General features: G+C 40.8%; 2 protein-coding genes across 2 annotated transcripts in view; both read right to left on the bottom strand.

Moving 5' to 3' along the window:
* The window catches only part of LOC126473410 (E3 ubiquitin-protein ligase HECW2-like), a 210,555-nt gene extending 208,407 nt beyond the window's left edge, over positions 1–2,148 (bottom strand). Inside the window, exon 1 of the mRNA XM_050100432.1 lies at positions 1,054–2,148. Within this exon, the coding sequence (XP_049956389.1) occupies positions 1,054–1,446 (393 nt within the window). The 5' untranslated portion in view covers positions 1,447–2,148. The remainder of the gene's footprint in view (positions 1–1,053) is intronic.
* LOC126474792 (phosphatase and actin regulator 4-B-like) lies at positions 1,754–23,451 on the bottom strand. The gene is made up of 4 exons (XM_050102268.1): positions 23,301–23,451; positions 14,211–14,503; positions 1,876–3,015; positions 1,754–1,774 (listed from the first exon to the last, which is right to left on the bottom strand). The coding sequence occupies exons 1-4, from the start codon at positions 23,449–23,451 to the stop codon at positions 1,754–1,756; spliced, it is 1,605 nt and encodes a 534-aa protein (XP_049958225.1).
* Between the last annotated feature and the right edge of the window lie 341 nt (positions 23,452–23,792).

Here is a 23,792-nt window from a genome sequence, read left to right as displayed (position 1 = left end):
AACTGAAACAAGCCACACACAATCAGCTTGCGCAGCCTCAGCTTATTGTACCTCATCTCCAACCACCAATCCTCTGTGATACATGATTCTGATTATCAATAGTGGAATCTATGTGTCAACTGAAGTAATTGTGTGATCACTGCTGGCAAAGAGATGTCACAGTGTGCCACAGTCAATGTTGCCCATACCTCTTGAGCTGCTGCAAATTCATTGCCTTGAATCCCACATTTCTGGCACCTAGCAAAATATTACGTCTATCTCAAGATGTTTTAGGTGACGGAGGATATCCTGTATGAACTGATATGGTACTGAAGTCTACAGCATAACGTGCACTCTGAGAATCACTGCAGATGAAGAATTCTGTGTGTCATCTGCTCCAGTGCTCTCAAAGTCACACATATTTTTGTTAACAGACTGAATTCATTTAGTGCTTCAAATTTTCAGAAAAAGCCAAGGCTATTTTTCTATGTTAAATCATCAGCATTAGCTGACACAATCGTGGTGCTGGCTTCAAACAATGTAAAAACTGAACTCACAAAATATGTGCTCTGCTGTGTACTGTGACTTTCTTGAGAGCAGAAGGGGGCCATCAACACCAGACCCTAGTTTCATTTCTTCACAAGAAGGTCAATTAGATTCTCAAGAAGCTCCAACTTATTTTTGTAATCTTGAATTACGAGGGAGAGAACAAGTGAAAGATTTCCAATCTGCAAATGCTAGTTATGTAACCAACTCTGCATTACTACCTCTGCTGCTTTAGCTTCAAGAGTACAAAATTTTTGATGAGTTTGAGAAAGGCAAACTACAATGAGTCCAAGAAATAAGCATATTTAAAAGAAGAAGAAGAAGAAGAAGAAGAAGAAGAAGAAGAAGAAGAAGAAGAAGAAGAAGAAGAAGAAGAAGAAGAGAACTCGTAGTATAATTCCGAAGCACTAAACTAAGCAAAGTTCATGAAAGGAAAAAATGGGAATGAACTATGAGTACTTTTCAGTTAAGCTATAGTGATTCACGCAAAGATAAGTGCAGCCATGTAAATGCTGTAATGTTCCTTACCTGCCGTGACAGAGGCCTGTGAGTGCGTGGTGGTGCCTCGTGTTCTTCTGAAAGACTTCTTCCTCCAGGATCTAAAAAGTCTTGTCTCTCCCTCTCTGCCATTAGGGGACAGATGGAACCTTCTCCTGTGCACACAGAATCCTGTGATAGTTGTTGCGGTGATAATAGCTGTTCTTCTAAATTTGCCACATTATTCACAATACCAGAAACAATGGAATCTGTACTGGAGCTGCGGTTGCTGAGAATCATAGTACCAGTGTCTGAGCTTGAGCTGTTGCTACATTCCGTAGTAGTTGAGAGAACAGTTCCCGATTCTGATGCAGAATTGGGAGAAACTGGAGAGAGGGAAGAAGATGTGTTTGGAACTGATAAGAAGCTTGAGAGATCAGACATATTTGGATCTGAAGTATCACAGTCTTGACAATCTTGATTACTGGCACTGCAGTTTGGTGTTGCTGCTCCTTCCGACAAGGAATCTGTAAGTATTACAGGTGTAGCCCCAGTATGGTCTTGTAAAGGTGCTCCTTCACTTAAGTTATGACTGTCAGATGTGCCCTCTCTACCTGAGCTTGTTTGTTTCTTTGTAACTGACACACCACATTCATCTATTGGCAGATTTGTTTGACTAGAGACAGATGATGAAGCAGGTGTACAAATGTCATTTCTTTGGCTTTTCTGGTAATTTACTGGCCTTCCGGAACTAGCACTTTGGTATTTTGACCTGTCAACAACACAAACTTCTGAAATGGCACCAAATGGTATTTGTGCAGAAACTGTGGAGCTACTGTCTGGAATTTGCAATGGCTCTAAAACACTACTAGCCTGTGGTAAAAAAACTGAATCTTCCTCTTCTTCTTCTGCATCCTCATCAAGCAAATTTTCAACTGAGGAACTGTCTACTAAACTGCTGTCCTGCTCAGGGGTAGCCAATGGTGCAGCAACAGCTGAAGTCTGCCCTTCATTATCATTATTAGTATCTCCCACACACCCATTTACAGCCAGCTGTGTTGGCCTCTTGCTAGAAACTCCAGTTACACCTTCACTATCCAAATGAAAAGCATCATGTCTGTGAGATCTCTGTAAATCAGACTGTGCCGAACCACTGACTTCACCCTGGGCAGGTGCAGTATCACCAACTCTCGAGTTTATAGTAGGAGGAAACTTTCCTCTGCAAGCATCACTACTATCACTTTTAGCCTCCTCTACAGGAATATCTGATTGTCTCACCGGCTGGGCTTCATCAACACTGCGTACAGAAACAGCACGTTCACTGTTTGTCAATGGTCCACTAGCACTGTGTCCATTGTAACACGAAACAGGTTGTGCATTTTTATGACTAGAACACGACGTAACAGCTGTCACTGTAGGATTAAGCTCATCTGTGTCAACAATCTCAAAAGCAAAAGTGTCTTCTGGGTTAACAATCTTCTTAGGTTTAGGAGGCAGACTAGGAGCTGTGTGTCTGGCCGTCTTAGGTTTGTTGTGACGTGGCACTTCTGGTGGATCCGACCCAGGGCCCGCTCCAGGATACGGTAAGGCGCACATTCTCTCTAGTGGACGGTGATGCTTCGAACAACCATTTTGTGGGGGAAATGCGCGAGGTGGCAGTGGTGGAGGAGGCGGTTCTGTGCGTGGGTAAAGAGTTTCATATACTGAGCCACTACCACTGACAGCAGGAACTGTAGGTTTGGTCCATATTGGATAGTATTCCACATTTGCACCACTAGGAAGTGATGGTTCACTGTGAGATGGAGGCACGACAGCAGAAGGCAGTGGCTGCGGAACAGGAGCCAGATCCAGCAGCCTTCTCGCCACAGCACCTTCATGAGAGTTCCACGTATGTAGCACATGTGAAGTAGATCGACTGCTTTCACCAGGGGGTAGCAGGGCTGCTGTGTCCGAGCTGTCGGACTCGTCATCTGGAGCAGGGTACCCATTCATCAGGTGCCGCTGAGTCAGCTGCTGCAGGTTTCAAAAAGCACTGTGTTAACACTGACGTAACGTGAACTTAGTTCAGTAATATCCCTGTAAAAAATGAATGGTTACCGACAGTAAGGAAGTTTATTTTAAGATATTACATTTCAGGATAATATCCTCTCCATGAGACCAAAGTGTTTAGAGCAGAAATTAATTTTAAAAACTATTATATAGACCATGGAAACATCATGTAGAAGCTAAAATCATTAAAGTGCATTGTGTTAATAAAATGAAGTAGGAAAGTATGCTTAAATTAGAAGTGTAAATTCTGCACACTAAAGGAAAATTCATCAAAAGATGTTGTGATTGTGCCAGTGCAAAAGGCTGCTGCTTTGATCAGTATCTAGTACTTATAATGTTGAATGGTGCAGGTATCTGCATGCAGTTATTATTCAGACATGATTTTCTAAAATGTACGAAAAGCACAATGCCGTAGAATCATTGAGGCAGTTTATTACATTCTCGGCAAGTAGCAGAGAAACATTTGCTACTGTTAAAATAAAATTGGCAGTACACTTGACCATATTTATGAAAGGATGCATCACAGCCACAAAAAACATACACTTGTTCATTACAAGTTAGAGCAATGAATAAGCCTTTCTTGCTCAAAAGGTAAAACATAATCATTTAAATAACTTACTGATATGAACAAATGCCCTTACTGTTTACTTTTTTGAATATGACACCTTACAGCATCACAAATAAGAGAAATATCGAAAAAGAGGCAGTGGCCTTGAGTTTTTGGAACCTTGGTTTCTCCCCAGCATGATATTAAAACTACTTTTAAAGTAAAACAAAAGTTCTGTTTAATGTGAAGCGAAGATAACTGTTAGAGCCTTGAAATTTTCCTTCTCAAATGTTTTTATATTCTGATTCACTTGCAGCCGAATCGAAGTCTGTAACACCAGTTTTTACTAAGAACCGAGATATAAACAGGTAGTTATGTTAAATATTCCTGGTACACAGCTACCTATAGCATATCCCGTAACAGGAGGTAAAATATAATGCAATGAAGGGAAAGGTAAGAGTGTGCCTATACAAGTGTCATGTCTTGAATACTGAAGGAGTAAGCTTGACAGGTTCCTTATGTACAAAAGTGACCACCAGGCTTAGATTCTAGTGCACAGTTGCTTACTTATTTTTTAGTAGTCCAGGCCAAGTTTGTAATAATGACTTGTATCTATGATACCTGCATAGCTGGGCACAAGATCATTAATTGCTAATTAGTGATGTTCGCTTTTCAAGTACTGGATTAACTTTTAAGTTAGTTTTTTAAAAATGTGAATGGATTCATCAACTTCTGTTAACATTCTTTGAGTCCATTAAGGGGGAAACCAGATTGGGAGGTTCAAAAAATCAGATTTTTTTAATTGGGTAAATCGTTAAATTAACTATCCAAGAATAAGCTGTCAAAATTTCAAAGCAAAATTTGCATTCATTTAGTTTTTACCAGCGTAGAACCGAGTACACATCGGGTACAGGCTCAAGTGCAGATAGGGCGGAGCACTACCTCAGGTAGACTGGACCGGTTCAACCTCACAGTCGCTTTGTATACTAAGGTATCCTTGAAATGGAACCTCACCTTTGTAGCTTTCTTTTCAAATAACGGCGTAGGAGGTACTAGAAGCATTAACACAACAGATTATTTCGGTTATATTACATTAGAGCATTGCTGTACTTTACTTGGAGTCAGCCTTCTATGAGTCTGTTTGTAACTGAGACTGAGAAATGTCTTTACATCCAAAAGGCGGCCATGAGTGTAAAGAACGCCGTAGTAGGCAGCATGAAAGAAAGTTCCATGGGAACCAGCACAATGATAAACAGAATGATAACAACGGAGCTCGCAGTGCTAGTTCGAAAAAACTCTACAGTTACTATATGGTGCTGGAATTGCAGATTAATCAGTAAGCATTTTACATTATTGTTAACTTCCTTGAATTTCTAGTTCCCGAGAATTTATTTTTCGAACATGTTTATCTCGAAATGACTTTTTTATTATTTGTGTGCAGTCTAACTCAAAAAGTATAGAACCAATCAGTATGAAAATAGGTAGTATGATTCTTTATAAAATTATGAATTATATGAACCAACTTGTGAGGTGATATGATTTTAAGGGTATTTTTCTTTGCCTAATTATGGAAAAAAAATCATGAAAATTGAAGTAAATTGTTCCAATGCCTGCAAAATTTTTAATGTTCATTATTTTCACCTGCATTGAGGTTCATATTTGTAGAAAATAAGTTATTAATGTAAAATCAAAACCTTTGTGATTTCAGATGAAAATCAGAATGGCTACACTACACGCAATTGGAGAACTATACTCACACCTTTCAGCAGACATCACAGTGTAACTTTGTTATATTTTGCTGAAATTCTTCAAAAAAATTCACAAAAACTGTTCGAAATATGAATGAAATGATGTCAAAATTTGATTAAATTCTAATTCATTCTTCCCACCCAAAAAAATCTCAAAAAATCAGTGTCAAACAGTCTCCTAATGTGGTTTTCCGCCTTAGTATTAATTAGGTACCTACTATTCATGACAAAACTGATGCCATGCTGCCCACAAAATCATGTTCTGTCATGTAGGTGTGTGGATCTCTGGGATGTGCGCAATTGATGTAAATAATCGTGTGCGAGCAAGAACAGCTAGATGTTGGTGGTTTATTGTTGTTTGTGTGCCAAGTTAGTGTTAAGTACTACTTTTTGTTAGTGGATTGACTGTAGAATGTGAATCATGGAGTCAGATTCTAGCTCCATAACTGATGAAAATCTGTGGCCACTTGTAAGTGATTATGCTAATTCAGTATCCAGATTGGGAGAATAAATACTTTTTGACTGTAAATGGAGCTTGCCTAAAAAATCAACAATTATGGCTAACACTTCGAGCCTTGACAATGTGAAACAATACATAAGGACAGCACATGAATCGCAATATATACAGTTTGAAGAAAGAGTGAAGGCATGATCTGGTTGAGGGAAGTCAAAAAGAAAAATCAGTCTTGGGCATTCAGATATTGACGGTGGAGCCAGTAGCAGTAATCTGGTTAAAAGAATATGACAGATGTGCTGGATAGTCTTTTTGGCATTGCAGCAATTGACAGTGGTGTGTCTTAAGCTAGTGTGGACCAATGCATAGTAAACTTATTAGTGATGAACATGATTCCTTTACATATCGTTGTAGCAAGGTCATTTGAGAAGCTGATAAAAACTTTAAACCCCAGCAAAAGTCCAATTTTTGAGGAACCATTGGGCAGATGCATTGCTGATGAGCATCTTCGATGAACACAACATCTTATCAAGGAAGTATACTACCTTTTCACTGAAATTCAAACTAACCTACCTATGAGTATTTTACATGCACAAGTCATTACATAGCCTTTCTAGAACAGGGCCATTAAAACCAAGTGCACAGAGAGACGTCTTTAACCGTATAGATATTATGATTTCTAAGTGACTACATTGAATGCATAAAATGAAATAATTTTAGATTTTGTTGCAATAGTCGCATGGATTATAAAGTGTAATATTTGATTCATCCCTATGTCTCGAGTCCTTTACATCTCTCAATGACCACAAGGTGATTAAATGAATCTTAAATTGTTTCAGTTTACTTGGCAAAATTAATTGGCTGACAACCACAGATGATTGCTATTCAGCTCGCAACAAAAGTTATTTGGGCATGACTGTTCACTAGTTAGATCCTGGCACAAGAGCCAGAATGCATGCAATGTTGGCATGCATATGATTAAACATTTGCCATTCACATGATGTATAGGCATAGGCAGTGACTCATTTTCACTATAAGTTTCATATAGTTAAAAACAGATTAGTTAAGGAGATAGATAATTCCATTTACTTGATTATGTTAAAATATTTGTTAGAAATTTGAAGATTAATATAATAATACACATAAAAATTGAGCTAATCGTATTTTCTATTTTATAAAAAGAATATGTGAAGTACAATTGTTTTGACTTTTCCAGTGCTGTAAACAAACATGACTGATGTTTGTTAAAAAGTAATATCTTTTGCTATCAGTTACATTACAGAAGACAATTACTTTCTCATTTTATAGTGCAAAGCAAGTGAATGTACATGTGCTTTTTCTGTAGTAACCAAGTAATATATGAAATCGAACCAAGTAATACAAATATGGATTTATTTATAAACCTCTGAATGATAATGAAAATAAGCCTCTCGGGACTCCACATGTAAAAAGACAAAATAATCATACAGAAGGTGCAACATAAGCGATATACAGAACAACTCATGTGAGTGGTACAAACTAAAAGAACATAGTGAGGGCGAGTCACCGCTACTCCACGTGTATATAGGCACAAGTCAGTGACAGATGGCACTGTGTGTACTGTGCCATGTGCACCCTTCCCACTGTGTCATGTGCACCCTTCCTACAGGTGTCATCTAGTGGGCTGTCCACACTGATACAGTTGGCAGTTGATTTAAGTATATACTTGTGGCAATATACACTCACACTCACATGCTCTAGTAACAGGATAACAGCATTTTCATGTTGAGATATATTTACATCTTTGAAAATTCTAAAAAAGGACTTTACTGATTTTTTTCTTGTTACTTTTATTAAACATAAAATTCAGTTGAATCATTTTTCATGTAGAACCACCATCAACAATGGCAGTAACTATGTAAAGGCATTTGTGCAATTTGGTACAGAGACTAACATGCTACGGACTGCCATCACATGATACGGACCTGATGAAGCTGATGTCACCATTCTAAATCAACCCTCTGAAGGTGATGAATTAGAATTCCTTTCAGCAGAAAACCTGACCATTGCCAGCTCAGTATAGGCGATGACAACTGGAAAACTTCAATACTTTACCAGTTTATATGAGGTGTGCTGCACATACATTTAACTTGATTGTAAGCGAAGATGCAAATTCTGGTTTTAAATCTCCCTATAGAAATTCTATGACCAAAGCACATGCTCTTTGGAAACAGCAGTCGCGAAGTATAGTGGCACCAGATAGCATTCACACTGTATTAGGCAGGAGACTGGTACTTCCAAATACAACTAGGTGGAACTCTGTTTAAGATGTTATTGTTCTTCTTAACATAATATTAGGAACGTAAAGATCTGCTCTTCATGGACTTTGATTCAGCTATAGATCAAACTTTCAGTGATTAGAATGTGACCATTATGACAGAACATGTGAAGGTAAATTTGATAAAATAAATGCATAACTTCTTCTTACCTATGAATTCAATACATGATATTATTACTAAACTTGTTCGCAGATTATGGTACCCATGGTCAAATTCAAGGAGATGCCCAAGAATGTCTAGGTTCACTCCTGCCAGCAGTTGTGGCAACTGTATGTAAATTGAAGAATGTAATGGCTAGGGGTCTTGCAAATTGCACAGCTTTAGCCAGTGCCTTATTAAGTGGCATAGATAAAAGGTTTGGACTCTACTAGATGATGAACAATGCCAGCTTGCTGTGGCTTTTCATGCAAAATTCTGGTTGATATGAGTGGAAAAATGAGACAACAGCTGAGTGGAAGCAGTGAGAAAACAAATGGAAAAAGTTGTAGAAAAGGCTTTGAGGAACAAAGTCGCTGAAAGTTCAATGGAAAGAGATACTTTGAGCAGCAGTGGAAGCAGCAATAACAAAGATGAAGAAGAAGGTAAGAAATAAAGCCCAGAGTCTTGTTAAAATGCCACTGGACATATAAATAAAAGACTCATTCAATGATGCAGTATATCTTTGGGAACACGTTTTAGTAATTTGTTTATTAAATATAATACCCTTATATCCTCAGGAGCTGCTGCTGAACAACTTCATTCTGTGGGCAAAGACATTTTGTCTCCTAAATGACCCTCACTCTTGGATGATAACTTTAGCATGTCGATGTTCGTGAAGGGAAATGTACACCCTATGTCAGATCTGATTGTTCTGTGATTTAACTTTGATAACTAAATTATTATGAAACAAAATGATTAAGCTGCTTTCTTATTTATCTTCAATGCCCTACCTTAACTTCCCCAACTAAAACATTTTTATTGAAGGAATGGTAATATTTTTGATTCACTTGCTCATTGCACTATACCCACAACATAAAGCTACTGTTATGAGTTAACGTTTAACTTTAAATTCTGATGAATCTCCTGTAAAGTAATGATTTAATGTTTAATGAAATTACGTGTTTAGTAACAGATTAATGAACAGTGAAGTTAACGTTTTGATTAACATCGCCCAGCTATGGAATAGGCCTATTACAGGTGATGTTCACTACATACTTTAGAACTTTGATGTGAAAGGTACTGAAAACACCTTTTGTATCAAAAGGAAAATATATATAAATTAGGTTTTAAAAAAGGTTCAGATGGCACAATGTGTAGTTTAGTGTAAATGACTGAATGCTGATGTTAAATGAATAATATTGGTTTTGCTGCTTCGTACACAGCTTTACAGATGAGTTATGCTTAAATAATGTTGTGGCAAATGAGAAAGTAATTCATATCACTTGCTGAAGGCATTACTATCATCAAGAAATTATAATACACTACACTGTATGTGATCAGCAAAATGCAGACAAAACCCGAGAAAAGTGCTCACAAAAAGACTGCATGAGATGCCTTTATATCTTGTCAAGCGTTCTGAGATAGTCATTAACAATAACAGATTTTTGCAGATTATGCAGCTGTCTGCAACAAAATGTCTGCCAGGTTATTGATATTTCTATACAGTATGAGCAGCTTCCCTGGCTCACACCTGAAGTTACTTCTACATCTATCAAAGACTCCATCTAAGATAATAAGCTGCGTCCTCCCTGCTGAGAAATCACTAATCCAGTCACAAATTTCATTTGATACCTAGTATGATCATACTTTTATTAGTACGCATTGGCATGGTACTGAGCCACATGCTTTTGAGAAGTCAAGAAGTACTGCATCTAATGATGTTTTGCCATCTGTGGTTTTCAGGATCACATGCGACAAAAGAGTGAGTTTGGTTTCATGTGACCTACTGTTTCAGAATCTGTGCTGTTAGGCATTGGCGTCATCAGGCTGTTCAAAGTACATTGGATTGGAATATGTTTTCAGATTCCACAACAGAAAGATGACAATGATATTGGACTGTGGCATTGTGGATAACTTCGCTACCTTCTTTGTATATGGATGTGACCTGCACTTTCTTCCAGCTGCTGCACATAGTTTTTTGTTTGGTAGGTTTATGGAGTATTATGGATAAAAGAGGAGTAACTTAATGGCAAATTCTGTATAGAATCTGCTAGGGACTGCATCGGGTCTTGGTATCTCACTCAGTTTTAGGTCTTTCTCAATGTTTCTGACACTAATAGTTGTATCACTCATCGTTTCGGTTGTATAAAAATTAAACTGGGCCACTACCGGTTGTAGTATATCATTTTCTCACCGTGCCTTGATGTTCATCCTATTGATTTTTTTTTCCCCGGGGCCAGGGGATGAAGGCTATTTTAAAGCCTGGAGATAATGAACCAGTCTTCCATGAATGCTGCTAAATGTTTGGAGGTGTGGACAAAGTACTATTTTCAAGTAAGTGTGATTTTTATCAAGATAACTGATGTTTTTCAGTACCTGTCCAAAATAAACCCTAAGAGAAAGCATCTCTTTATTGAGTTTTGGAAATGTCCATTGTATATGTTTGCACTGTGCTCCTTCAGCTAATCGGCCTAAAGGCCCATATGTTAAAAAAAATAATTTCACAGCATGGTTTTTGGAGCTCAAAAAACGGGAAGTCAGTTGGTAGCCTTCATGGGTTGCAGGAGAGCGTGTTGCAGAATGTATTTTGCAAGTCAGTAAACAGTGATCAGTAAAGTTGTTTGCAGAACATTTCAAAGGAGTTCACAAATTTGTTTCTGTATGTGGGTGAGGGATATGGCTTGCAAATTTGTCTGTTTTCATGTCGAATGTTGCACTTCATTGGGTATCTACGGACTCTGTAGGAACAGATTGCATAGTAGAGTTTTGTGCCATTAGTTAACTGGAAGTGTAATTTAGTGACTGAGGTGAACTCGGCAATGTGTATTAGAAGACAATAAATTCAGTTTGTTCCTGTGGAAATTTGAAATGTGGTGTTTTTGTGTGTATTCTATTTCTTTACTTTCGACTGTTATGCTAGTTCCTTTATGGCTGAGATTATGGTCAGAAAATTCTAGTAACCAGTTGGAGATGCTGTTGTGTCTACGCTGCTCAGTTCCAATCCAGTGACTGAATCTGAGTCTTGAAAGTAGTTGGGTTGCCGCATCAGTATAGGAATAGTAACAACTTTACCCTTGTGTCACAGGTGCAAGCGATATTGCTGATCCTTATTTAGATTGATAGTGTTTACGCAGTAGTGCAGTATATTAATCTGGATCTGCCAACAAACGTTTCCAGTTGAATCAGTGCACCAGTATGTCATGTGAGTTGTCACGCACGCTGCTCATCGCTAAAGCCTGTGTGGACAACAGTTGTGTACTTGAGTGGAAATTTGTACGATGTCACATAAGCTCTGAGGAGTTATGGAGCATTTTATTCTGATTTTTTTTAAAGGAACATTTGAAAACAGAGTTTGGCCCTTATGCTTTTGCCTTGCTACAAACCATAACATGTAGACATGACAGTAACAATCGGCTTCTGATATTTCATTTCTGTCTTTTGCAAGTGTAGGCAGCATAAAGACCAGAGGCCGGTGTTTACCTTAGGGATGGCGGTTAATGCCGAAACAACTGGTTTTAGGTTATGCCAGATTTTTCCACGGCAGTTTAACCTGACTGTGTAAACTGCTCAGAATAACCAATTTCTGAAATAACTGATTTTCAGTCTTTTATTCCTATTATTTTCCATAATAAACATAGAAATTGAAAGGTGATTGAAAAATTTCGACCCTCTCCATTTCAATGTATATAGAACCAAAATATTAAATTAAATAGGCAAACAAAAGAAAACTTAGTCCGTTCACCATTTGCTCTTTTCTTGGAAAGTGATAAGTGGTTGAATACTGCAGAACATCACCGGTATTATCATACTGATTCTAATTTTTTGAAACTATGCTCAAAAATCAGGTTGTGTTTAGGGATCATATAAGTATTTGAGCATTATGAGCAATCAGGGGTAAAGATTGAAAACTGAGTTTGAAGAACCGTGTTTATCCTGCTAATTTGTCTGTTTTCATGGACCACAAGCAGATGAAGGCATATTATGTAGACAAAAGAAGCAGATCAGCTACTTTCTATTTTTATTGTATGCTATGAATGAACTGTTCTTAAGTTTCGAATTTATTACTTCCTCTTTATTATTTCATACAAATGGTAGACAAAGCTTTAGTATTTTAAAGCAGATGAAGCATTTTACTTCATTGTTGTATCACAACGTAAAAATGTTTCCAGGCTAGGGTTGGTATCATTCTGGAATACATTGAATGTCTGGTGACGAGAACGAAAAACTCTTGCATAGATCAGGTAAGTCTGGTGTGCTGCACGTACACGCATACCTTAAGGCACGAAACACGGCAACGGAGAGAGACATTGTGGTCTGAGCAATGCTGAATCAGTTCTTATGCCATGTGCTTGTTGCTCGTTTCTGTCGTCATTGGTAGTGAAACAGCATTGATCGCTTTTCTCATTCTCCACGAAAACGCAATTTTCCTAACTAGTGCAAATGTTAGGAATAAAAATTACTCGTTTTTTAAAGGTGATATTTCAGTTTTTTACTCGGTTATTAGTAAAACTTCAAGAAGAATATAATAATTACAATCCCAAAGAAAGCAGGTGTTGACAGATGTGAAAATTACCGAACTATCAGTTTAATACGCCACTGCTGCAAAATACTAACACGAATTCTTTACAGACGAATGGAAAAACTGGTAGAAGCCGACCTCGGGGATGATCAGTTTGGATTCCTTAGAAATGTTGGAACACGTGAGGCAATACTGACCCTACGACTTGGGCCTATCTTAGAAAATAGATTAAGGAAAGGCAAACCTATGTTTCTAGCATTTGTAGACTTAGAGAAAGCTTTTGACAATGTTAACTGGAATACTCTCTTTCAAATTCTGAAGGTGGCAGGGGTAAAATACAGTGAGCGAAAGGCTGTTTACAATTTGTACAGAAACCAGATGGCAGTTACAAGAGTCGAGGGGCATGAAAGAGAAGCAGTGGTTGGGAAGGGAGTGAGACAGGGTTTTAGCCTCTCCCCGATGTTATTCAATCTATATTGAGCAAGCAGTAAAGGATACAAAAGAAAAATTCGGAGTAGGTATTAAAATCCATGGAGAAGAAATAAAAATTTTAAGGTTCGCCGATGACATTGTAATTCTGTCAGAGACAGCAAAGGACCTGAAGGGAATGGACATGGTCTTGAAAAGAGGATACAAGATGAACGTCAACAAAATCAAAACGAGAATAATGGAATGTAGCCGAATTAAATCGGGTGATCCTGTGGGAATGAGATTAGGAAATGAGATACTTAAAGTAGTAAATGAGTTTTGCTATTTGGTTAGCAAAATAAGTGATGATGGTTGAAATAGAGAGGATATAAAATGTAGACTGGCAATGGCAAGGAAAGCATTTCTGAAGAAGAGAAATTTGTTAACATCGAGTTTAGAGTTAAGTGTCAGGAAGTCGTTTCTGAAAGTATTTGTATGGCGTGTAGCCATTTATGGAAGTGAAACATGGACGATAAATAGTTTAGACAAGAAGAGAATAGAAGCTTTTGAAATGTGGTGCTACAGAAGAATGCTGAAGATTAGATGGGTAGATCACGTAGCTAATGATGAGGTACTGAATAGAATTGGGGAGAAGAGGAGTTTGTGGCACAACTTGACTAGAAGAAGGGATCGGTTGGTAGGGCATATTCTGAGGCATCAAGGGATCACCAATTTAGTATTGGAGGGTAAAAATCGCGGAGGGAGACCAAGAGATGAATCCACTAAACAGATTCAGAAGGATGTAGGTTGCAGTAGGTACTGGGAGATGAAGAACCTTGCACACGATAGGGTAGCTTGGAGATCTGCATCAAACCAGTCTATGGACTGAAGACCACAACAACAACATTAGTAAAAAATTAAAAACGCCTGTTTTAACCGAGACCAAACAAATACCGGACAAAAACGGTTATTCAGAACTAAAATCCGGTATCGGTTTTAACTGGTCGGTTTTCCCCATCCAGTTTACCTGCGGTGAGGCGCGTCGGTGGTGATGCGCCTTGCGCTTGGGCAGCCCGCCGGAGGTGGAGGCCGCGGCTGCGGGGGCGGCCCTGGGGTGGTGGGCGCGCAGGCGCCTCGCCGCCGCCTCCGGCTCCGAGTCGCTCTCCGAGCTGCCAGCGGGGGCGGCAGCGGGCGGCGGCCGGCGCAGGCTGGCCACGGCGTGCCGCCGCGGGGACCGCTTGGCCGATAGCGGCTCCGACTGCGCCAGGCACGACAGGTTCAGCCCGCTGTAGTAGCGGAAGCACAGCAGCTTCTCGCAGTCTGCAACAGGCGCGCGGCCGTCACACAGCGTTCACTGCATACCCGTACACCGTCTATCCTCCTTATTTTATTTGCTTAACGGGAATTTTTTAATTCCGCGTGCTTTATACAATACTGGCCATTAAAATTGCTACACCAAGAAGAAATGCAGATGATAAACGGGTATTCATTGGACAAATATATTATACTAGAACTGTCATGTGATTACATTTTCACGCAATTTGGGTGCTTGGATCCTGAGAAATCAGTACCCAGAACAACCACCTCTAGCCGTAATAACGGCCTTGATACGCCTGGGCATCGAGTCAAACAGAGCTTGCGTGGCGTGTACAGGTACAGCTGCCCATGCAGCTTCAACGCGATACCACAGTTCATCAAGAGTAGTGACTGGCGTATTGTGACGAGCCAGTTGCTCGGCTACCACTGACCAGACGTTTTCAATTGGTGAGAGATCTGGAGAATGTGCTGGCCAGGGCGAAAGTCGAACATTTTCTGTACCCAGAAAGGCCGGTACAGGACCTGTAACATGCGATCGTGCATTATCCTGCTGAAATGTAGGGTTTCGCAGGGATCGAATAAAGGGTAGAGCCACGGGTCGTAACACATCTAAAATGTAACGCCCACTGTTCAAAGTGCCGTCAGTGCGAACAAGAGGTGACCGAGACGTGTAACCAATTGCACCCCATACCATCACGCCGGGTGATACGCCCCAGTATGGCGATGACGAATACACGCTTCCAATGTGCGTTCACTGCGATGTCGTCAAACACGGATGCGACAATCATGATGCTGTAAACAGAACCTGGATTCATCCGAAAAAATGACGTTTTGCCATTCGTACACCCAGGTTCGTCGTTGAGTAGACCATCGTAGGCTCTCCTGTCTGTGATGCAGCGCCAAGGGTAACCGCAGCCATGGTCTCCGAGCTGATAGTCCATGCTGCTGCAAACGTCGTCGAACTGTGCGTGCAGATGGTTGTTGTCTGGCAAATGTCCCCATCTGTTGACTCAGGGATGGAGACGTGGCTGCACGATTCGTTACAGCCAGGCGGATAAGATGCGTGTCATCTCGACTGCTAGTGATACGAGGCCATTGGGATCCAGCATGGCGTTCCGTATTACCCTCCTGAACCCACCGATTCCACATTCTGCTAACAGTCATTGGATCTTGACCAACGCGAGCAGCAATGTCGCGATACGATAAACCGCAATCGCGATAGGCTACAATCCGACCTTTATCAAAGTCGGAAACGTGATGGTGCACATTGCTCCTCCTTACACGAGGCATCACAACAACGTTTCACCAGGCAACGCCTGTCGACTGCTGTTTGTGTATGAGAAATCGGTTGGAAACTTTCCTCATGTCAGCACGTTGTTGGTGTTGCCACCAGCGCCAGCCTTGTGTGAATGCTCTGTAAAGCTAATCATTTGCATATCACAGCATCTTCTTCCTGTCGGTTAAATTTCGCGTCTGTAGCACGTCATCTTAGTGGAGTAGCAATTTTAATGGCCAGTAGAGTACATTCGATTCTCAGATTCTTTTTTATCTTGTCGGTACACCTGTTCCTGATGTGTGTTTGCGCTGTCAGCTGTTTTGAATATGTAGTTTACTGTTGTCAGAACTTATACGTGTTTGCGAGTGCTCGGCGAATTTTTACTTTCGAAACAGATGAATCACAGAAGTTGCATTTAATTTTGTTTGAAAAATGCAATGAAATGCAGTAAAGCATTCGAATTGCTGACTGTAGTTTCCAACATTCTAATACGAGCAAGACAAGAGTTTGCAAGTGGTATAAACATTTCAAAGAGGGACGAGTGGACTTTGAAGACGACGACCGCCCTGGACGTCCTAGCACATGAATTACTGGCGAAAATGTGGAAGAAATAAAGGAAATGGTTCTGGAATACCGCCGAATCACCGTCAGAGAGGTTGCTAGCATTATCAGCATATCCTCTGGCTTATATCGAGCAATTCTCTCGGGTATTTTGGTCATGAAGCATGTAGCAGCAAAGTTGGCTCTGAAATTTTTGAATATGGACCAAAAGCGACGTCGCTTAGACATCGCTCAGGAGTGCTGAATGAAATCGACAACGATCCAGAGCATGTAAATTAGGTTATAACAGGTGACAAAACCTTAGTTATACCGCTATTACTTCGAAACTAAGGCCCAATCGTCCCAATGTCTGAAGAACCAATACCAAGAAAAATTCGACGAGTTCCATCACGTATGAAGGTTCGTCTCACGGATTTCTTTGATTACAATGGGATAGTTCATCGTGAGTTCCTGGCTTACACCTGTACGATCATTAAGGAACACTACCTGAACGCTATATGCAGTCTGCGTGAAGCACTCCGAAGAAAACGACCAGATTTGTGGCAAAACCAGTCGTGGAAACTATCAAGATAATGTTCCGCTCACACGTCAATGATTGTTTATGATTTTTTGTCAAAACACGAAACCGTTATGTTACCTCGGTTACATTCGCCGGAATGGTCCCTCGCGACTTCTTTCTATTCCCGAGGCTGAAAAGAACAATGAAAGGACGTCGTTTTGCCACTGCTGATAGATTAAAAACAGAATCACTGAAGGAGGTGAACACCATAACAAAAAGTGAGTTCCAGAAGTGCTTCCAAGACTGGAAAAAGCGCTGGCACAAGTGTATTATATCTGAGGGGATTAGTTTGACGGGTCGAAAGTTGATGAATAAATAAATATTTTTAAGGAAAACAAAAATTACGGTTACTTTTTGATCACACCTCGTATACATCTGTTGTTACAAAGTTTTGACTGCACAATACCCTCAACAAAATAAGGATACTATCCAGTCATGTTGTCAGTAAATTACAATCATGTTTCTTATGGTAATTAGTGTGTTAACATACACTGATGTCCCATTTATCTTGACCGTCGCAAATAACTTTTTGTCCTTATATAAAAAAATGTGTCAAGCATATGTCGCGAAACTTCCTGGCAGATTAAAAGTGTGACCCAGACGGGGACTCGAACCTGGGAAAGTGCCTATCGTGGCAAGTGCTTTGCCGACAGGACTGTGGCCTCCAATTCGAGTCCAGGCTCGGTGCAAGTTTTAATCTATCAGGAAGTTTGAAATCAGCACTGACGCCGTTGCAGAGTGACAATTCATTCTGGAGGAAAATGTTGTTTAGCCTCCAGGGGGACACTAACCAGCATGACTGCCTTTCTTTTATGAACACCAGTACGTTTTCTATAAGTAGCACCTTATATTTTTTAAATTCGGTAATCCATTTCCTCTCCTCCACCTTATTCGGTGTGGGGCGGCGGCGGGGTGGGTGGACTGCTGTGGCTTGTGGGGTTGTGAACCACTGAGGGCTAAGGCGGGACGAAGCCTCTCCGTCGTTTCTAGGTCCCCGGTTTCAATACACAAGTACACAAAAGTCCTGAGGGATGAGAAGACCCATCATGCTTTCACAGCCGTGTCAGGAAACTGCTACGAAAGCAAAGAGGACTCCACTGCAAATACGTAACGAAAAGCCTACATACAAACAAAAATTCAACGAAGTCAGAATTAGCAGAAGGAGAGCCATTCGTGAGGCGTTAAACAAATTCTCAAGTCCAATTCTGTTTAATGCCTTGATAGAAGATTCTAATAACGTTTATTCTTATGTTCAGTTATTAAACGGATCGAAGCCATCTGCCCAGACACGCTGTGACCATAATGGCATCAAAACGGAGGATGACCAAAATACTAAACGTCTTTTTCCAAAACTGTTTCACTGTGGAAGGTCGCACTGTAGTTCGCACGAACGTCAGAATGAAACCTATCGAAATAAGTGACAATGGGATACAAAAGCAACTCAAATCGCTCAACAGAGGAAGGGCCACTGGGTCTGACGGTATAACAGTACGATTTTACATAGAGCATGCGAAAGAATTTGCTCCTCTTCTAGAAGCAGTGTACCGTAAGTCGTTGGAGGGGCGAAGCGTTCTTAGTGATTGGAGAAAAAGCGCAAGTCTTTCCCATTTCCAAGATGGGCCGTAGAACAGACATACAAAACTATAGGCCTATAGCTCTGAAGTCAGTATGCTGCGGAATTCTGGAACATGTTTTATGTTCGAATATTATGACATTATTGGAGGTCGAAAATCTCTGTAGGAATCGGCAAGGATTCCGAAAACAACAATCATGTGCAACCCAGCTTGTTCCGTTCGTTCACGACACCCAAAAGCAGTGGATACAGGCGCCCAGGTAGAAGCTGTGTTTCTTGACTTCCGCGAAGCATCGATACAGTCTCACACTGCCACCTAACGAACAAAATACGAGCGTACGGAATACCAGACTAGCTGTGTGATTGGATTGAGGAGCTTCTTGCAAACACAGCATAGCCTATCTTTCTCAGTGGAGAGAAATCTTCACACGTAAAAATAGCTTAGGACATGCAAGGAGGGAATGTTATAGGGCAGTTACTTTTCACAATGTACACAAATGAACTAGTGGATAACGTCAGAAGCTCCATGATGCTATTCGGGGTAATGCTGTTGTGGCCTATGCAGAGAAGTCACAATGCTAGATAATTGTAGCAAAATGCTAGGTGAAATGCAGAGGATCGATGCTTGTCGCAAGGATTGGCAGTTGATCCTAAACATAAACAAAAGTAACGTGTCGCGCATACATAGGCAGAAAGACTCATAAATGTAAAATTATACGATTGCGCACAGTCAGGGAAAAAGTCGCATTTAGTATCTAGGAGTATGCGTATGTAGCGATTTAAAATGGTACGACCTTATAAAACTAATCTCTGGTGAGACAGGTGCCATAATTAGAATCATATTTGGAAGAATCGTCAGGAAGTGTAGCCCAAACAAAGGAGCTAGCTTAATAAACCTCCGTTCGACCAGTATTTGAACATTGCTCGTTTGTCGGAGGTCTACACGAGATGAGACAGACGAAATGAAAAGGTCTTAGAAGACCAACGCGTTTCCTTACAGGAACATTTAGTAAGGGCGAAAGCGTTGCGAATGTGCTCAACCAATTCCAATGGCAGACGGTACAACAGAGGCGTCCTGCTTCACTTTGTAGTTTTAGAGTTAAAATTCCATGCGTGTGCGTTCCCGGAAGAGTCAACCAATATATTTCTTCCTCCTACGTATATCTCGCGCTAAGAGCATGAAGATAAAATTAGAGAGATTAGAAACGCAGTCTTCCTGCGAATCTTTCGCGACTAGAACAAGAAAGGGTGGCAATGACAGTGGTACACAAAGTTTCCTCCGTCGCACAGCGTAAAGTGGACGTAGAAATAACGGAGGTGATTAACTAGGGGTGCATAAATTAAGCTTCAATCCTGCAAACGTTTTTTGTTAATAAAATACATTTTTTTAATTTTTTTTTCAGCCAAACGGGCGTTGCTTCATAGATTACCCTCTTTTTAGGATAATATCAAAAAAACCAGACGAATGGAAAAACTAGTAGAAGCCAACCTCGGGGAAGATCAGTTTGGATTCCGTAGAAACACTGGAACACGTGAGGCAATACTGACCTTACGACTTATCTTAGAAGAAAGATTAAGAAAAGGCAAACCTACGTTTCTAGCATTTGTAGACTTAGAGAAAGCTTTTGACAATGTTGACTGGAATACTCTCTTTCAAATTCTAAAGGTGGCAGGGGTAACATACAGGGAGCGAAAGGCTATTTACAATTTGTACAGAAACCAGATAGCAGTTATAAGAGTCGAGGGACATGAAAGGGAAGCAGTGGTTGGGAAGGGAGTAAGACAGGGTTGTAGCCTCTCCCCGATGTTATTCAATCTGTATATTGAGCAAGCAGTAAAGGAAACAAAAGAAAAATTCGGATTAGGTATTAAAATTCATGGAGAAGAAATAAAAACTTTGAGGTTCGCCGATGACATTGTAATTCTGTCAGAGACATCAAAGGACTTGGAAGAGCAGTTGAATGGAATGGACAGTGTCTTGAAAGGAGGATATAAGATGAACATCAACAAAAGCAAAACAAGGATAATGGAATGTAATCTAATTAAGTCGGGTGATGCTGAGGGAATTAGATTAGGAAATGAGGCACTTAAAGTAGTAAAGGAGTTTTGCTATTTGGGGAGCAAAATAACTGATGATGGTCGAAGTAGAGAGGATATAAAATGTAGGCTGGCAATGGCAAGGAAAGCGTTTCTGAAGAAGAGAAATTTGTTAACATCCAGTATTGATTTAAGTGTCAGGAAGTCATTTCTGAAAGTATTCGTATGGAGTGTAGCCATGTATGGAAGTGAAACATGGACGATAAATAGTTTGGACAAGAAGAGAATAGAAGCTTTCGAAATGTGGTGCTACAGAAGAATGCAGAAGATTAGATGGGTAGATCACATAACTAATGAGGAAGTATTGAATAGGATTGGGGAGAAGAGAAGTTTGTGGCACAACTTGACCAGAAGAAGGGATCGGTTGGTAGGACATGTTCTGAGGCATCAAGGGATCACCAATTTAGTATTGGAGGGCAGCGTGGAGGGTAAAAATCGTAGAGGGAGACCAAGAGATGAATACACTAAGCAGATTGAGAAGGATATAGGTTGCAGTAGGTACTGGGAGATGAAAAAGCTTGCACAGGATAGAGTAGCATGGAGAGCTGCATCAAACCAGTCTCAGGACTGAAGACCACAACAACAACAACATCAAAAAAACGTTAAGATCGTAGTTTATGTAGATACAAGCAGACAAGTGTTCACTAAACCAGAGCGAACACCACACACACACACACACACACACATACATACATACATACATACATACAGAGAGAGAGAGAGAGAGAAGGGGGGGGGGGGGGGAGGGAGGGAGACGAGGCATTGGTTGAATCGGAACCTGAACAAGCAGGTGTCAGAAGGTGTAAATCATATTACGTTTCCTGAATTTATTAAAGTCAAGCACTAGTTACTTCCTCGATTACTCTTAGGGACCTCTTCTCCTGACGACTGGACCGTGGTTTGCGGCGCTGTTATCTTGTTACTTTTTGATCAAGTGGAGTGAAGTGAAGTAAACGCATGATGGGCGAAGCAAGGAGACAGAACAAGCAAACAGAGACTTCCTGGTCAAATGAAGACTACTAGGATCAAACATCGGCGTTAATTCGAGGAAGAAATGCCCGATAATTTACGTTTGGAGCACAACATTGTGTGGAAGTGAATCACGGCCTGTGAGAAACCCGGAAACGAAAAGAATCGAAGCGTTTGAGATGTGGTGCAGTAGAAGGATCTTGGATATTAGATGAACAGATAAGATATCAGGAGGTTCTTTCGCAGAATCGGCGAGGAGACGCAGTACTGGAGAACATTGACAAGAAGGGAGAAGGCGATAGCACGTGTGGTGAGTCATCAAGGAATAACTTCCATCCTACTTGAGGGAGCCGTAGAGGTTTAAAAGGAAGGGCAGGAAGACGGGGATTGGAATATATCCAACAACTACCCGAGGACACTGTATTAAAGAGGATGGCGTGGGAGAGGAATTCGTGACGGGCGGCATCAAATGATTCAGAAGGCTGATGGAAGAAAAGATAAAATTTGACAAATTCTTGAAGTCCTCTTCGAAGGATTTTTCCAGTGCCACAGAAAAAAGTATGATTTCCATTACGAAGCGAAGTCGCTATCATAATTTGGCTCCTATAACTGTTACAAATTACTAGCGCGCGTCAGAAAATTCGCCACATTGTCCGTCGTAACTAACAAGGGAACATCACCAAATTGACCTTATTTTTGCAAGATATGTATCAGCCACAGCACTCGATCGCACGATAAAACCTGGGACATAATTCTGATAATTTGCAGTTATGACGTTATGAATGTGCAGCTTTTATGAATGCTAGCTTACCTGTTGTCTGGCACTTTCTGTCCGAACGCGAAGTACTGTACATCGCTTTGTCCATTGTGTCAAAGTGCGCGGTTTCTAACCTGCAGCTAGTGCCAGAGATCTCTTTGCTTTGAACAGTTTTATGTTGCAATTCACAAATGTAGCGTAAATGAATGAAACGAATGAGTGTGTCAATAAAGAAGAAACAGAGTGCTATTTAATTATTAACAACGCTGTTTTCCGTCAATTTCTTTGGACTGTAAAAAGGACACCGTTCATGTGAAATTCACAGATTCGCTGTTCTTCAACGCGAATGGCATGATTAAATCGAAAATCGATATCATTAACTTAATCTCATAATAATTCTTCCCTTGCTTACGTTTATAACTTTGATTTAATCCTTCTGAACACGTATGTGAAGTTGACTTATTACATACCCTTTTCGCGTACAATAGCGTGTTCTCTGCCGGCCGCGGTGGCCGTGCGGTTCTAGGCGCTCCATTCCGGAGCCGCGCTGCTGCTACGGTCGCAGGTTCGAATCCTGCCTCGGGCATGGATGTGTGTGATGTCCTTAGGTTAGTTAGGTCAGTCCCCTAGAACTTAGAACTACTTAAACCTAACTAACCTAAGGACATCACACACATCCATGCCCGAGGCAGGATTCGAACCGGCGACCGTAGCAGTCGCGCGGTTCCAGACTGTAGCGTCTGGAACCGCTTGGCCACCCCGGCCGGCTGGTGATATTTCCTTGTGCGTGAAACAGCATCTCAATATTTAATCGTTCAGGATATGTTTTTGGTAACTTGTTTGAACCGACTCACCCTACATATTTCTTGAATTTATTAAAGCCAAAGGGTCATTACTTCCTGGATTGAGAGCAATCCTATGCGGCAGCAAGAAGGTGACTTTGTGTCGAGAAGGCTATACACACACACACACACACACACACACACACACACAGTGTAGTGTACTGACCGTGGTGCGTGAGCGCGGGCTGTGGCAGGTCCAGCAGCCACATGGCTTCTCCGGAAGGCGCGCCCACTCCCTCGCTAAGGCAGGCCAGCCACTGGGACGGCTCGTTCTCATCTGCAACAACAACCATAGCACTTACACTCCCTGCACGCATCTCCTCTCTGTATGGTACAAAATTACGTGGATGGTAGTCCACCCACAAAGGAGATAGCTTATAACACTCTCAGTCGACCAATACTTGAGTATTCGTCTTCAGTCAGTGATACGTACCAGGCAGGATTGATTGAGGAGATAAAGAAGAGAAGCACTTTTCGTTACAGATCATATACACATTAGAGGGGCATGAACGGGAAGCAGTGGTTGGGAAGGGAGTGAGACAGGGTTGTAGCCTCTCCCCGATGTTATTCAATCTATATATTCAGCAAGCAGTAAAGGAAACAAAAGAAAAATTCGGAGTAGGTATTAAAATCCACGGAGAAGGAATAAAAACTTTCA

Source organism: Schistocerca serialis, chromosome 4 (assembly GCF_023864345.2).
Source record: "Schistocerca serialis cubense isolate TAMUIC-IGC-003099 chromosome 4, iqSchSeri2.2, whole genome shotgun sequence".
Taxonomy (NCBI): domain Eukaryota; kingdom Metazoa; phylum Arthropoda; class Insecta; order Orthoptera; family Acrididae; genus Schistocerca; species Schistocerca serialis.
Note: the sequence above shows the minus strand (reverse complement) of the source record. Positions and strands in the feature narration are given on the sequence as shown.